This window comes from Physeter macrocephalus, chromosome 17, assembly GCF_002837175.3.
Source record: "Physeter macrocephalus isolate SW-GA chromosome 17, ASM283717v5, whole genome shotgun sequence".
Classification (NCBI taxonomy): Eukaryota; Metazoa; Chordata; class Mammalia; order Artiodactyla; family Physeteridae; genus Physeter; species Physeter macrocephalus.
In genome coordinates this window covers 52,742,173-52,758,529 of record NC_041230.1, presented here as the reverse complement: position 1 = coordinate 52,758,529, position 16,357 = coordinate 52,742,173, and the positions used below count along the sequence as shown (strand labels likewise).

The window sequence follows — 16,357 nt, the reverse complement described above, 5'->3', positions numbered from 1 at the left end:
TGCCACATGGTAGCTGGTTTTTTAAATCACCTTATAACAAAATCAAAGCATCAATTCCCCCAACACACGCAGGGTTTTTTTCCTGCTAGTGTTTAAAACACCAAAGAGTAAGAAGCCCTAGAGAACATCATATGTGATCAAACATATCATACATGAAAGTAGAACATGCTGTGAGAGCATCTCTATGTTTCTGTGAATGTGATAAAGACTAAATGCAAATACAAAAATACGGTTTGTGGTAGCGAGAATATAAGTGCTATTTCACCTTTTTCCCCCTCACACCCTGAGATGGGAAGGCAGGATCACACATATCTGTAACACCAGACTGTCTACAACTGATGAACATGCATATTAATTACTGAGCAAGGGAAGAGAAACTCACCCAGGTAGTCTCATGCCTGACATTTGAACAACCAGAGAAGATTTAAGATAGTCCTAGAAACTGGGAAGCGTTACTAAGTTGTACTAAGATGGGGACCTGTATTTGAAACCAGCTCCTATCCTCCTAGGTTTAAGGCAGAGGTTCTCTTGGACACTCACTGACCTGGGAGTTGTGTAAGATAAAGAAATGCAGAAACAGGGGGAAGGTGTATATTTCAGACTGTCATATCTCATTCTCAAAAGGCATTAGACCGTTCTGACCATTTGTTTCCATGAGTTACAGTATTTAAACTGTTCCCAGATATTAATGCTTTTGACCGAAGCACGCTACAATCTTGCACAAAAATAGACTATATTCTTCAGAGGGAATGGAAATATTCTTTTTTTAAATTAATTTTTATTGGAGTACAGTTGCTTTACAATGTTGTGTTAGTTTCTGCTGTGCAGCAAGGTGAATCAGTTATACATAGACGTATATCCACTCTTCTTTTTAGCTTGGGAGTAGAAATATTCTAATTGGCATCCTAGATAAATACATTCTTGGATGAAGTACGAATGGGTTTTCATGAGAGGCACTGTGCTTTAATCTTACTTTTTCCAGTAAAGTCAGAACAGAATAGAGCCTAGAAATAGATCCACTTAGATGTGGACAATTGATTTTCTATAAAGGTGCCAAGGCAATTTAACAGAGAAAGAAGAATCTTTCCAACTAATGGTAGACCCAACAGCTGAACAATTGGGCATACATATAGGGAAAAAAAAAAAAAAGAACAATGACTCATATCATATACAAAAATGAACTCAAAATAAGTCTAAGACATAAATGTAAGAGCTAAAACTATAAAACTCCTAGAAGAAAACACAGGAGAAAATCTAAGTGACTTTGGGCTGGGCAAAGATTTCTCAAACAGGACACAAAAAAGCACAAACTAAAAAAGAAATATTCGAGGGGCTTCCCTGGTGGCGCAGTGATTAAGAATCTGCCTGCCAATGCAGGGGACACGGGTTCGAGCCCTGGTCTGGGAAGATCCCACATGCCGCAGGGCAACTGGGCCCGTGAGCCACAACTACTGAGCCTGCGCGTCCGGAGCCTGTGCTCCGCAACAAGAGAGGCCACGACAGTGAAAGGCCCGCGCACCGCGATGAAGAGTGGCCCCCGCTCGCCGCAACTAGAGAAAGCCCTCGCACAGAAACGAAGACCCAACACAGCCACAAATTAATTAATTAATTAATTTTTTTTTTAAAAAGAAATATTTGATAAACTGGACTTCATCAAAAATTTTAAAAGTTTTGCTCTTAGGTGACACTGTTAAGAAAATGAAAAGGCAAACCACAAAAAATAGTTGCAAAACGTGTATCTGACAAAGGACTTGTCTCTAGAATATAAAGAACTCTTGCTACTCAATAATAAGAAAACAAACAACCCAGTTTTTTTAAATAGTCCAATGATCCGAGCAGACACTTCATCAAAGAAGATAAACAGATGGCCAATAAGCACATGAAAACATCATTGGTCATCAGAGAAATACAAATTAAAACCACAAAGGGATACCCCTATATGGTCATTAGGAGAGTTTAAATTAAAACACTAACACCACCAAGTGCTGCCAAGGGTGTGGGGCAACGGGCACTCTGGCGCTGCTGGTGGGAGTGTAGAGTGGTGCAGCCGCTTTGGAAAACAGTTTGGTGGTCCCTTAAAAGGTAAACCATAAACCTATCACATGACCCAGCGATTCCACTCATAGATATTTGCCAGAAAAACAGAAAACATATGTTCACATTAATATATTTGTAAATGAATGTTTATCGCCGCTTTATTCAAGGCTTCAAAAACTGGAAACAACCCAACTGTCCATTAACTGGGGAACTGGGGACTCCCCTGGCGGTCCAGTGGTTAAGAATCCGTCTTCCAATCCAGGCGACATGGGTTCGATCCCTGGTCGGGGAACTAAGATCCCACGTGCTGCGGAGCAACTAAGCCCATGTACCTCAACTAGAGAGCCTGTGTGCCGCAAACTACAGAGCCCGCGTGCTCTGGAGCCCGTGTGCCACAACTAGAGAGAAGCCCACGCGCCACAACGTGCCGCAACTGAGACCCGACACAGCCATAAATAAATAAAATATTAAAAACTTCATTCGTAAAAAGACGGGTGAATTGAGGAACAAACTGGGGTGTCGCCAGGCCACGGAATGGTATTCAGCGAAAAGAACAAACTGCTGATACACACAACAGTGTGGGTGAATCATAAAAGCACGACATCAAGTTTAAAAAGCCAAATATAAAGGCTACTTACTGTAAGATTCCACGAACGTGCAATTATTTAAAAAGACCAAACCACAGGGAGAGAAAGCAGGTGAGTGGTTGCCAGGGAACGGGGGAAGAGAGAGGAGATTAACTACAAGGAGATAAGAGAACTTCGGGGGGTGATGGGAATGTTTTATCTCGTAATTGCGGTGCTTACACGGCAATTTGTTGCTTACACCGCGTTTGTTGAAACTCACCAAATTGTACACGTAAAACTGGTGAAGTGTATTGTCCATAAATTACATGCTGGCAAAGCTGAACCCCCAAAGGCATCCAGAGTCCGTGGCCAAGAGCAAGTCCATTACTGCGGTCACCAGGACGCTAGAGTGGGGAAGTAAGACTTCAGTTTCGTTCTGCCAGAAGACTCCTCTAAATCTAGGTGAGTGAAAGCAAAACACTGCAGAATTTTCCGGCTTTTCCTGCGCCTCCCCCACGCCAGGCCCCTAGCCCAACCATGTGGCTCTCCGGGCACGTGGCCCAAGACTCTCGGTTTCTCTTTTTTTAGACAACTTGGACCTCATGCTCAGAGGGGTTTTGGTTCTCAGCTGCCATGTCAGCGTGGACTTTCCACACCGCGTTCCCCCGTGGACATCCCGGACCTGGAGCCCCAGGGATCTGAGGATGCCCGCGCACACCCTCATCCTTCTTTTCCTGTGACACTTGGCTAACATCTACATCAAGGGCAGTCTTGGAGAGAGAAGGGTTCTCCGTGGGCCCATCACGAGATGACAGACGGCCCCTGGATCCACCTGGAAAGGCATGAGTCAGACGAGGCAGGGAGGCCCAGCCAGCCCTCTGTGCTCCACCTCCAAGGCAGCCCGTGCGGGGCTGAGCCTTCAAAGGACCGGTACCGGCCACCAAGGAGCCATCCTCGGTGGCGAGAGCCAGGCTAGTGGGAAAGGCACCCAGCAAGGCCGGTCTGGGGTGAGCCATCACCTATGGCACCCCCTGCCACGCCCAGGTGCAAAGGACCTCCTAAAACCAGCCCGAGCTGCTGTGTCCCCGCTAGAGGAAAGGTTCAACGGTGACTGTCCAGAGAGAGGCAACACGAGATGTAAATCAGCTGTATCAAGAGGCCAATAACTGGCGATACCCTCTCCTATGCAGATAAGGGGAAATCAAAAAGGACGCTTCACAGGGGAAAGATCAACACTCCAGAGCCCAACGTCAACTTTTCCACGTCCACAATTCACCCAAAGGCCACACCACACACACTGTTGCAGCTGAAGGAAAAAAAAACGGAGCTTTTTCCACTGGAGAAGGTCCCAGCGAGTGAGTCTCTCCTGAGGGACTCGGACGGAAATCCTCGGGTTCCTTGTCCTCCAGCCTCAGCCACTCCTTTGAGTTACATCTTGACCTCTGCTGAATTTTGGGCTGGATCATAGCTCAAGGTGGGGCCGGCCCGGGCACTGTAGGTGTTGAGAGCGTCCCTGGCCGCCACCCTCTAGATGCCAATTGCATCCCCTCCTCTGGTTGTGACAACCAGAAACGTTTCCAGGCACTGCCCCATGTCCCTTGCGGGTACAACTGCCCCCAGATGAGAACCACTGGGTTATACTTCTTCCTTTCCTTTTTTTTGGGGGGGGGGGCGGGGGGGGCACACCACACGGCTTGCAGGATCTTAGTTCCCCGACCAGAGATCGAACCCAGGCCCCGACAGTGGAAGCATGGAGTCCTAACCACTGGCCACCAGGGAAGTCCCTGCTTCCGTCTCTCTTAAAGTCTCTTCGCCTCCACTCCCTCCTCCCCGTGCTCCCCAGCCTTCAAATCTGCCCCCAAACCAAAGTCACCCCACCGGCACTGTCAAAGGGTCAGTGACCCAGCACAGGGTCCCTCGGAGAGAACAGTGGCTTCTAAAATGACCGAGTGCTACTGTCCCTGGGCGAGTCCCAGCCCTGCAGGGAGCAGCCTAGGCCTGCCTGGTAGGCGTCACCAAGTTTCCTCACCCCAGCTGGTGGCCTTCTGGCTTGATGACGCCCACCCTTTGCCTGTCAGGACCCAAGGCCCTGCGGGCAGCCTGAGGGGCCAAAGCCCACAGCACCAGAAATTCCTGGGAAGGGCTTTTCCCAACACTTCTTTAAGTGTGAGAGTAAGAGGATTCAAAAGAAACTGATGTGAAAGGAAACTGAATGATGGGGCGCCACTTCCCGTCAGCGGGACCTACCGTACCAGCAAACGGGGGAGTCCCCGGGGCTGCCTGAGTCACAGATGTGGTCCACAAAAGGCACTGAGCGTACACCTGTGAGGGGCAAACCCACAGCACAGACAGCAACTCGGCCGTCAACTCTCGCGGCCCCTGGTTTTTTTGTCCTATTGCCTGGCTCAGGGGTAAATTCAAACCAGGCTGGGTCATAATCCCCAGGTCTGAGTGAGAAGTAACTTCTGAGCTCGTTAAATGTCATATATAACTGTGTTCTGGTGTCAGTTGATCTATTACAACCAGAACGTAAGTTTCTGGAGGATTTACACTACCACGCCCCCCACCTGTTGGGCACGTGGCCGCTCAAGCTGGAAAATGATGGTGATTATTGAAGTCTGCCTTCCAGGTAAAGATCTGTGCGGTGAGCTCTCTGTTCAGGCCACAGTCCCTAGCGGGGGCATCAGGCCTGGGTCAGTGGCCGCAGGGCCCGGCGCCCTCCGCCCACCGTGCGTTCACGAGATCAAAGCCAAGGGCAGCCTCGGAGGAAAGTACACTGGGGTTTAACTGAGGCACGCGTCCTGGCTGTTCTGGATGTCCTGAGCGCCACTCCCACCTCCAGGCCTGCCCTCTGTCCGCAGTGGGAGGTCCCACCCGCTCCGCCCCAAAGGAAGGGGAACCGGTACCCGCAGCGTCACCCTCTCGCCGGGTACCAAGCCCGGCCAAACGCCACCCTTTCTCCTGCCTGTGCCCCGCGGTGGAACGTGGCCGGGGGAGAGCACGCTACGGCTGGCCCGCCTCTCTTGTGTCATGTCCCTGGTCCTCGGCGCACCTTCCTGCTGCCCGGGAACTGGACCCAACTCTCTATCCTGCTCCTCTCTCCTGGAAACCATCGCGAACCTTCTTTCTCTCTCCTCAAGCCTCCAGCACTCCCTTGATCTTGTTCCTATTTCACTGAGAAAACAGAAGCAACCGGAAGACGAGACGGGAGCCGAGGTCCGCCTTTACTTGGGGTTTTCACGGAGGGTTTACTTCCCCAGCGCCCAGCTCCCCAGGCCTGGCACTGCCCACAGCACCGGGCCACTTGGGGAGGCCACGATGCTTAGCTAAGTGTATGCCCCGACACTGGCTGCAAAGCCCCTGGGGTTAGAACACTGTGTTGGATTTCTTCCTCTCTTACTGGACAGACACACAGCTTGCGAGTGGATAGGAGTGGATCGAAGGAGAAAATTTTCAGTTTGGGAATAATTCAACCAACATCCCTTTCTCGGTCCCAGGAATACAGCTGTGGACAAGACAGAGTTCCTAAAACAGTGGGGCAGACAACCCTGAAAACACACATACAGGATTACAACTTGTGCAGATCCTGTGACAGAAAGAAGGGCGGCGGGGGGGGGGGGCGGGGGGGGGGAGCGGGGGGTGGAGTACAGAAAAGAGATGTGATTATAAGTCTTGAAACGGGGAGAGTATCCTGCCTCATCCACGTGGGTCCAGTGTCATCACCAGGGCCCTGACAAGAGGACTGCAAGAGGGTCGGAGTCGGGGAAAGAGACGTGATGACAGAGACAGAGTCAGAGAGAGACAGAAAGAGACGTTTGGGGCTGTTATGCTGCTGACTCTATAGAGAGAGGAAGGGGCCACGAGCCCAGGGAAGCGGCTGCCTCTGGAAGGTGGAAAGGCCAGGAAACGGTTCTCCCCCGGAGCGTCCAGAAGGGGCGCGGCCCTGCCCACACCTGCCGCCAGCCCAGTGAGACCCGCGTCGGACTTCTGACTCCAGAGCTGCAGGAAGACAAAGTGGTGTGGTAGAATAGACATACCACGTTATACTGGTTCCACATATACAACAGAAAGATTCGATATTTGTACACACTGTGAAATGACCACCGGAAGAAGTCTCGTCAACATCTGTCACCACACGTGGCTACAGAATTCTTTTCCTGGTGACGGGAACTTTTAAGATCTGCTCTCTTAGCAACTTTCACATACGCAGGACATTTTGTTAACTAGAGTCACCGTGCTGTACGTTACGTCTCCGGGACTTAAATTTGTGCTGTTTTCAGCCATTAAGTTGGTGGTAATTTGTTACAGCAGCAAGAGGAAACTCATACGGGACCTTAAACGTCAAATCCATCCCTTGAATGACGAAAAAACTGAGAAAGGAAAATCGGGTAGTATTACGAGGCAGCAAGGCAACATATACTAGCTGCCAAATCAAATGTACACCTGGTAAGCGCACTGACGGTTGAGAGGTCTTCGAATTCCTGGCAAGAGTTCAGCAAGAAACGTCTCAGGCTGCTGAGAACAGCTTCCGGAACAAAGGCTCTCCTGTCCCCAAAGCCTGACACCTTGTGTCCATTACGTCCAAGAGCCCCACAAGCCCTGACTGGGGAACAGCCAGGTGCTCGGGTACAATCGCTCCGGTTTCAGCAGGAGTCACGCTCCATGCCTCCTGGAATATTTCGTCACAGATTCTCCAGGGCCCTCAGCATGAGAAACGCTGCGCAAAGTCAGCACTAGGAAACGACTCAGCCTGACCGTGAAAGATTCGGAGTTCCTACGACCTTTGAGCCAGAGCTGCACAGGTCCTAGTCTGTTACGGAGCAGGCTGACCGAGCTCAGGTCCTGTCTCCACCACGCCAGCTGCGTGCTCCTGACCCAAAGTCCCTGCGATTGCCCTGAGCCCGTGTCCCCCTTTGCAACCTGCAGAGAGAAGCATCCACCTCAAAGAGCTGCCGCGAAGGTGAAATGAGATGCGCGAAGCGGCCAGGACCTGGCAGGCACTGAAGACGGCAGTTATCTTCGGCACCTGTACTTCAACGCAGACGTGTGCGGGGAGAGACGCCCACCTCCAACAGGAAGGAGAAGGAAGAATGGTGGGCAGCAAAGGACAGAAAGTCAGACACTTTCGGTCATACCTATAACTTAAATGATTAGTACTTTTTTTTCCTTTCTTTTCTTTTTCGGCTGCGCTGGGTCTTCGTTGCTGCGCGCGGGCTTTCTCTAGCTGTGGCGAGCGGGGGCTGCTCTTCGTCGCAGTGCGAGGGCTTCTCATTGCGGTGGCTTCTCTTGTTGCGGAGCACGGGCTCTAGGCGCGCGGGCTTCGGTAGTTGCGGCACGCGGGCTCAGTAGTTGCAGCGCTCGGGCTCTAGGATGCACGGGCTTCAGTAGTTGTGGTGCACGGGCTCAGGAGTTGTGGCTTGCAGGCTCTAGAGCGCAGGCTCAGTAGTTGTGGCGCACGGGCTTAGCTGCTCCGCGGCGTGTGGGATCTTCCCAGACCAGGGATCGGGATCGAACCCGTGTCCCCTGCATTGGCAGGTGGATTCTTAACCACTGCGCCACCAGGTTAAGTCCCCTTTTCTTTCTTTTTTTTTTTTTTTTTTTTTTTTTGGCCATAACGCATGGGTTGTGGGATCTTAGATCCCCAACCAGGGATTGAACCTGGGCCCTCGGCAGTGAGAACACGGCATCCTGACCGCTGGACCGCCAGGGAATTCCCAATGATTAGTACTTTTAAGGGCAGCAGGGCTGGAGGGAAACCCTCCCTTGATTTATACGGACGAGCACAAACACTGAAGTGAGTCGCTAACGCAAGAGGCAAATGTTGGCTGCACGTTCCTCAGGCCATCAACCAGTGACCCCGGGCTCACCATCTCACGTGAAGGGGTACTTCTAAGAGCAGCAGTCCTCCCAGAAGGCCCCTGGGTGATTCTGAGTGTTTTGAGAACCACTGCTCTAGGAAAAGTATTTTATTGCTTCTGTGAGAACGCTGCTCCCCCAAATACTGAGCCAGGATCTTTCGACTGGTAGCTCCACAGAAACCTATCTAAACTTGTAGGATTAACATTGACGAAGTATAGCGGGGGGTGGGGGGGGGTCGATGGAAAAGAAACTGGCATTTGACAGAACTGTCCAAAAGAGTTATGTGAACTCAAACAAACATACAGAAAAAGAGCAGCAGGACCAGGTCACTGGGACCTCCCGGTGGTTGGGTCATTCTATTTTTTCCTAGTCCTTCTCCAAACTCTTAACTTCCCCATTGCAGAGTCTCATTGAGTTGACCCCTCACTTCAGGCTCATTTCCAGAAGCGTTTAGACTCTCTGCTCTGAAAGTCTCTTTCTCTAAAGGCAATATTTAATGATTCCTCTGATCCTTACCTTCTCTAACCAGACAAGGGGGTCCACAGAAGCCCCAAGTGCCTCCTGACAGCATCTGACTCCCAAACTGCAGCTGCCATTGAGGGCACGAAGCCTCCATCTCCCCACCTAAATGCATGCCTGTTGTGAAATCTCGGGTGTAGAGGGATGTTCAGAAAATAGCTTCTGGAACGAGGCTTCCTTCCTGTGGCCAATTTCACGTAGACATGTCACAATTGCAGGGAAAAAAAAAAATGAGAGGTTAAAAAAATACACTGGATTTGCTGAAAAAGTTATTTCTTGTAAAAGCATCTCCCTTCCACTTAGGGAGGACATGAACAAGCAGATTCCCCTTGGTTTCCTTTATCTGTGAAGGTAAAGAAAACCTCACTTCAGCAAGGGCTCTGGGCCTAAGCCAGCAGCCATCTGCCCAGCCATGGGTTGAAAATAACTTGGAGGGTCGATCAGACCAAACCCCAGCACGCTCATGGCCTGTCCAGTGGGTTCTGTTTGAACACTTCTCATGACCTCAAAAATATGTGATGGTTCAGCCTGCAGAACCTGGCTGAGATGTGGGTAGATCTTCCAGTTGCATGCAGTTACTCCATTCCTGCCTACAGCCCTTAAAAGGTCTTTCAGTTCAGGTCACTAGTGGTAAACCTCTCTCCGTCTTCATCCGAAATGTCTTTGTGTTGCAGTCCCTCCTGAGTGATGGTTTAGCCTGATTCTAGCTTGACAGTTACTTCCACTCATCTCTTTGAAGATATTATTCTATTGTGTTCCATTTTAATAAGCATGCTGGGATAACTGGGCATCCATATGGGGAAAAAAAATGAAATTGGAGCCCTGCCTCACACCATATACAAAAAACTCAATTCTGTGTGAATTACGGGCCTACATGTGAAGGCAATAATACAAAGTCTTTAGAATTAATGTAGAAATCTCTCTTCATGAACTTGGAGTAGGGAAACTTTCCTTAAGACAGAAACAAGTCATTAACCATAAAGGGAAAGATCGATAAATTCAACTCTACTAAAACTTATCCCCAAAAAACGCCATTAAAAATCCACAGATGAGAGACGATATTTATAATACATGTACCAAACAACTGGTTCAGAATATATAAAGATCTCCTACAAAGCAATAAGGAAATGACAGACACCATAACTGAAAAACTGGAGGACACTTTTTGCAAGAAATCCAGAAGGCCAATAAACACATAAAAGCAGGCTCGACCTCACTGGTAATCAGATAAATACAAATTAAAACCATAATGAGGTACAACTATGTATACCCTATGACCTATAATTCCACATCTAGTATATGCCCGATAGAAATGCAAATACCAGAATACATGTAAAAATATATATATATACACATATATATGTGTCTGTGTGTATGTATGTGTATGTGTAATATATACATATGTATACGTATATATAGTAATTTCCAAAGCATAAGGGAAAACATGCCCATCAGCATTAGAATGGATAATTAAACTGTGGTATATTCATGCAAAGGAATAATATACAGCAATGAAGATCAATCGCCTAGGGCTACATACAACACGGATGAATCTTTAATGGAGTGTTGAGTGAAAGGAGCCAGTCCCACGCCTCCCTCCAAAAAAATGCATATGACATGGTTCCACTGGTATCAATTTGGAAATCAATGAAAACGGAACATTTCGGGGTGCATACACAGGCCAGGGGAGCAGAGGGCGAAGGAGGGATCAGATGTCCACCGGGACAGTGGTTGCTCCGGGGAGGGAGGGCCTGCTGGGAGGGGATACTTCCCAGGGACGCGTCAGGGATACATTTATATTTTATGCACTTTTCTGTGAAACATTAACACAATAACAAGGGGAAGTTAAGGGTACCTGCTAAAATCGTAGGAACGCAATCTACATCTTCCAAACTAGCAGATTAGAAAACCCGCAGAGGGGCTTCCCTGGTGGCGCAGCGGTTAAAAATCCGCCTGCCAATGCAGGGGACACGGGTTCGAGCCCTGGTCCGGGAAGATCCCACATGCCGCGGAGCAACTAAGCCCGTACGCCACAACTACTGAGGCTGCAGCCTAGAACCCACGAGCCACAACTACTGAGCCCGCGTGCCACAACTACTGAAGCTCGCGCATCCTAGAGCCCGAGCGCTGCAACTACTGAGCCCGCGTGCTGCAACTACTGAAGCCCGCGCGCCTAGAGCCCGTGCTCCGCAACAAGAGAAGCCACCGCGATGAGAAGCCCACGCACCGCAGCCAAGAGTAGTTCTCGCTCGCTGCAACTAGAGAAAGCCCACGTGCAGCAACAAAGACCCAACGCAGCCATGAATAAATAAGTAAGTAAATAAATAAATAAAATACAGTTTAGCATAGATTCTTTAAAAAGAAAAAAAGAAAACCTGGGGAGAGGGGTGCAGAGGGGGATATAAAAAGGTTAACAAAACTTAAAGCAAAATGGTGGGGACAAGAATAACACCGAAAGGAGAGTAAACAGAAAGCGCAACCTAATTGCCAGCAAGAAGAGGTTAGCTGAGTGAATTAGGGGCGTCCACTCTCTGGGCGGCTGCCCCCTCGATGCCCACTGCACACAACGGAGAGGAAAGGGAGGTTCCCACGCCGAGGCAGCATCACATTCTGTCTTTGTTTAAAATAAATACATGTTAATATGGCTACACACACGCATCTACAGGTTCTGAGGGACCGTTCGGCAAAATGTTAAACAGTGGTTATCTCCGGGTGGTAGAGCTGTGGGTCGTTTTTCATTTGTATTTCTAATATTTCTACAATTAAGTTGTGTCACTTAGACTTTTTAAGGACTTTCTATTTTAGAGCAGTTGTAGGTTCACAGCAAAACTGAGAGGAAGGTAGAGAGAGTTCCCATGTACCCCCGTCCCTGTCCCCCACACACAGCGTCCCTGCACTGTCACATTCCCACCAGAGTGGTGCATTCATCGCACTTGATGAATCTACGTTGACACACCATCATCACCCGAAGTCCAGAGTCTACACTGGGGCTCATTCTCAGTGTTGCACATTCTATGGGTCTGGACACATCTACAAGGATATGTATCCACCATTACAGTATCACACAGAGTATTCTCACTGCCCTAAAAATCCTCTGCACTCCACCCATTCATCTCTCCCCGCCCCCTAATCACCGGCATCCACTGATCTTTTTATTCTCTCCATAGTTTTGCCTTTTCCAGAATGTCACAGAGCTGGAATCACACAGTCTACAGCCTTTACGGATTGGCTTCTTTCACACAGAAATATGCATTTAAGGTTCCTCCATGTCTTTTCACGGCTTGACAGCGCATTTCTTTTTAGTGCCGAAGAGTATTCCACTGTCTGGGCATACCACAGCTTATTCACTCACCTACTTAAAGATATCTCGGTGCTTCCAAATTTTGGCAAGATTGCTTTCTTAAGTAATGGGAGTTAAGTGGGTAACTAGGATGAAGCCATGGGATGGAGACCCTCAAGAGCTGGGCCAAGTTGAGACGTCACACAGTGGGGAGCTACTGAAGATTCTTGAGCAGAGCCGCAGTGGGACAAGAGCCGGGTTTGGGGAGGACCCATTCACTGCAGAATTGGGGTGTGGTGGGGCCAGAGGAAAGAGCTCAGCCGGAAGGCGCTGAAATAGCCCCGAAGGAAGGTGGGGAGGGCGGGGAGGGGAGTTTGAGGGTGATGCAAAAAGGCCGGGGAGGGGAGGGGGAGTGAGGCCTTAAAATCTTTCGGGACATTTTGTAGGAAAGAAAGAATAGAGCACAGTGAGTTTCAGGTGGCTGGTGGGACCCAGGAGGAGGGAGTGGTCAGGAAGATGATACTCAGCCTGGGAAACCAGGAGGGGAGGCTTCAAGTCAGTCGGGGTTAACCTCAAGTGCTCCCAGCGTGTGTTAAGACGATGCCCAGGACAAGCCAGGTGCAGTTAGAGCATCTCTGGGCACGCAGAGAGGCCACCGAGTAAGAGCGTTGGCCAGAGTGCCCTGCACCCTTCAGCTCTGACGCCTCCCTTTGGCCTCACTGCACCGTCCTACACGGTGGGAATTACGATTCTCCCTATTCTGCAGATGAGGACAGAGACTCTCAGAGAGATCAGGTGACGTGTCCAGGACCAGCAACAGTGGAGGATGTGACTACAATTTGAACTCGCATCTCCTGTGGGCAAATCCCACTTTGCTCTCCAATAAACTGCTCCCACAGAGATGGTTCCATCTGTAGGGCTGAGGAGCAGAGAGAGGGGGGCAAAGGATCCCACGTGAGAGGAGAGGGGTGTGGGTGGCAGGCACAGATTGCACCTTCTGGGGATCCGGCCGCCAGGCATGGTGGTGAATGCACAAAGGACGGAGCAGGTGGTCTCGTAGAAGCGTGAGAACACGAACAGGCATCGGGTTCCCTGGTCCTGTGAGGAGGCGCTTCACACACGCTGCTCTTTCCTTCCTCAACAGAGCCTGGCACTCAGGATCGCTATCCTTCCTCCCTCTTATAATGGAAGAGTCAGAGGTCCCAAGTGGCACACAAGTCCCAAGATGTAGCAAGGCAAGAGGTCGAGGGCACAGGCTTCAGGGTCAGGCGGACCCAGCCTCAGGCTCCCCATCTGTAAGATGGGCACAGCACTGGCAACCTCACAGGCACCTGTTACGTGCTAAAGCGTGCTAGCTGTTATTAGGACTACTGCTCTTATTACATCATAAGAACTAGCACCTGCACAGAAATGATGGCTTACATTGATCAAGCATTTTCCAGATGTCAGATACTTTGTTAAAGTTTTCATAACTCTGAGCCCAGTTTTTTTTATGGACTCCCGTTCAAGCGCCCTTTCCACGATATTATACCATTTGATCGGAAGAAACAGTCTTTGGAGAGGAGGAAATTGAAGATGCTCAAAAATAAGGTTCTGGCCCCTTGGCCACCGCAGCTCTTGTCTCCGCCGGCCCTCTCCGCCGCGTCGCCCGGCAGCCGCAATATGTAGCAGGGTGGCGGGAAGTGGCAGCTTCACCGCCGCCACGATGCCCGAGAGGAAGCCTGGCTCCACCGAGGGGGCGGCGAACGAGGAGCCCAAGAGGAGATCGGCGAGGTTGTTAGCTAAACCGGCTCCTGCAAAAGTGGAAACGCGGCCCAAAAAGCCGGCCGGAAAGAATGAATCTTCAGACGAAAGAGTGCAAACAAAAGGGAAAAGGGGAGCAAAGGGAAAACAGGCTGAAGTGGCTGACCAAGAGACTAAAGATGCACCTGCAGCAAATGGAGAAACTAAAAACGAGGACAGCCCAGTCTTTGATGAAGCAGGAGAGAAAGAAGCCAAGTCTGATTAATATCACACACCCGGTCCTATCAGTGGTCCCTGTCTCTCTTCTTGCACAATCCAGAGGCATATTTTTATCAGCTATTTTGTAAATGCCAGTTTTTTAGGAGCTCTAGAAACATTTTTTAAAAGGAGGGAATCCCCCCCATCCCATTTTTTAAGGGTAAAAAAAAATATTTTTTTAAGAGGTGAAATCATTTGCTGGTTGTTTTTTTTTTTTGGTACAATCAGAAAATAGTAGGATATTGAATGTGGGAGGCTTTGATCGTCTTCAGTGTCAGCTTAACATTCCATAGATGGGGGTAGCTTTTATATCCTATAATACAAAGCACACTAAATGGCAGTTTGGAGTCAGTCGTGCATTTAATGTCTTGAACGCTTTTTTTTTTTAATTTTTGTTGGAGTGCAGTTGCTTTACAATGTTGTGTTAGTCTATACTGTACAGCAAGGTGAGTCAGCGATACATATTCATACATCCCCTCCTTTTTGGATTTCCTTCCCATTTAGGTCACCACAGAGCATCGAGTAGAGTTCCCTGTGCTACACAGTAAGTTCTCATTAGTTACCTATTTTATACATAGTATCAATAGTGTGTATATGTCAATCCCAGTCTCCCAATCCATCCCACCCACCCCGATCCCCAACACTTTAAATTACTTCTCTTCCCATGTTGTTTCTGGTAGAATTTTTCCTAAAGCAAACCACTCGCTCCTTGATCTTGGCTCTCCTGGTCAGAATTCTGTGTGCTCTGTAACATCTTTGGTCATGGTAGTACAGTTCTAGTAACTTTGTTAATGTACTGTGAACGATGGACAATTTGAGTATGTACAGTATATGGTATTAAATTGTGAATTAGTGGGACTTACGATGGAACAGCATATCAATATTTGAAGATATTGGTACTTGCTATCCTGTTAAGGAAAATTTGCCTCCAAATTTTAAGCTGGAAAGTCACTGGAATAACTAACTGTTCAGAAAAGAATCACAACTGCATGATTTTTTTAGATTTTTGGTACGTATGTTAAGAATTGTGTACAGGGACTTCCCTGGTGGCGCAGCGGTTCAGAATCCACCTGCCAATGCAGGCGACACGGGTTCAAGCCCTGGTCCGGGAAGATCCCACATGCCGCGGAGCAGCTAAGCCCGTGCGCCACAACTACCGGGCCTGTGCTCTAGAGCCCGCGGGCCACAACTACTGAGCCCACGTGCCTAGAGCCCGTGCACCTAGAGCCCGTGCTCTGCAACAAAGAGAAGCCACCGCAATGAGAAGCCCGCTCGCCGCAACTAGAGAAAGCCTGTGCGCAGCAACGAAGACCCAACGCAGCCAAAAATAAATTATTTAATTAATTAACTTGAAAAAAATAAGGTTCTGGCTGAGAGTGAAAGGCAGGAAGAAGGACTGAGTGTAACCAGGCTCGCTCTCCTGGGAGTGGGGGGAGGGGGGAGGGCGTCGCGTGGCTTGTGGGATCTTAGCTCCCGGACCAGAAATGGAACCCGTGCCCCCTGCAGTGGAAGCACGGAGTCCTAACCACTGGACCGCCAGGGAAGTCCCAGTGCTGGATTCTTGAATCCTGCATCTTTGCGGAGGGAGACTCCAGGCTGGGCAGTCTGAGGGACGGGCACGACACAAAGTTTCCGCTTTCAGAGCAAAGGGGGCACCACTGCCATCCCACCGGAATGGGCCCGTCCCACCGGAAGCCATCCCCACTGAGCTCCGGCCTTCCTGAGACCTTGGGTTTGGGATCGTTTTGAACATGTCTTCCTTCCACTGACACATCCGAAGCTTCTGATTGTTTTTGTGAGCCCTATGCAGTGGGGCCCAGCATGTCTCACCCATAGAAGGGTTTTTGCGGGGGGGGGGGGGTTGTTAATATATTTTTATTTATTTTTGGCTGTGTTGGGTTTTCGTTGCTGCACGCGGGCTTTCTCTAGTTGTGGTGAGCGGAGGCTACTCTTCATTGCGCTGTGCCGGCTTCTCATTGCGGTGGCTTCTCTTGTTGCGGAGCATGGGCTCTAGGCGCGCGGGCTTCAGTAGTTGTGGCTCGCAGGCTCAGTAGTTGTGGCTCGTGGGCTCTAAAGCGCAGGCTCAGTAGTGGTG

At 49.5% G+C, this 16,357-nt stretch overlaps 2 protein-coding genes across 2 annotated transcripts in view; one reads left to right on the top strand and one right to left on the bottom strand.

The window, feature by feature from the left end:
- The window catches only part of IRF8 (interferon regulatory factor 8), a 63,535-nt gene that overhangs the window by 40,913 nt on the left and 6,265 nt on the right, over positions 1 to 16,357 (bottom strand). The window lies entirely within an intron of this gene.
- Positions 13,967 to 14,269, top strand: LOC102974776 (non-histone chromosomal protein HMG-14-like). The gene has a single exon (XM_055079244.1). It carries the CDS (start codon positions 13,967 to 13,969, stop codon positions 14,267 to 14,269), a length of 303 nt encoding a protein of 100 aa, XP_054935219.1.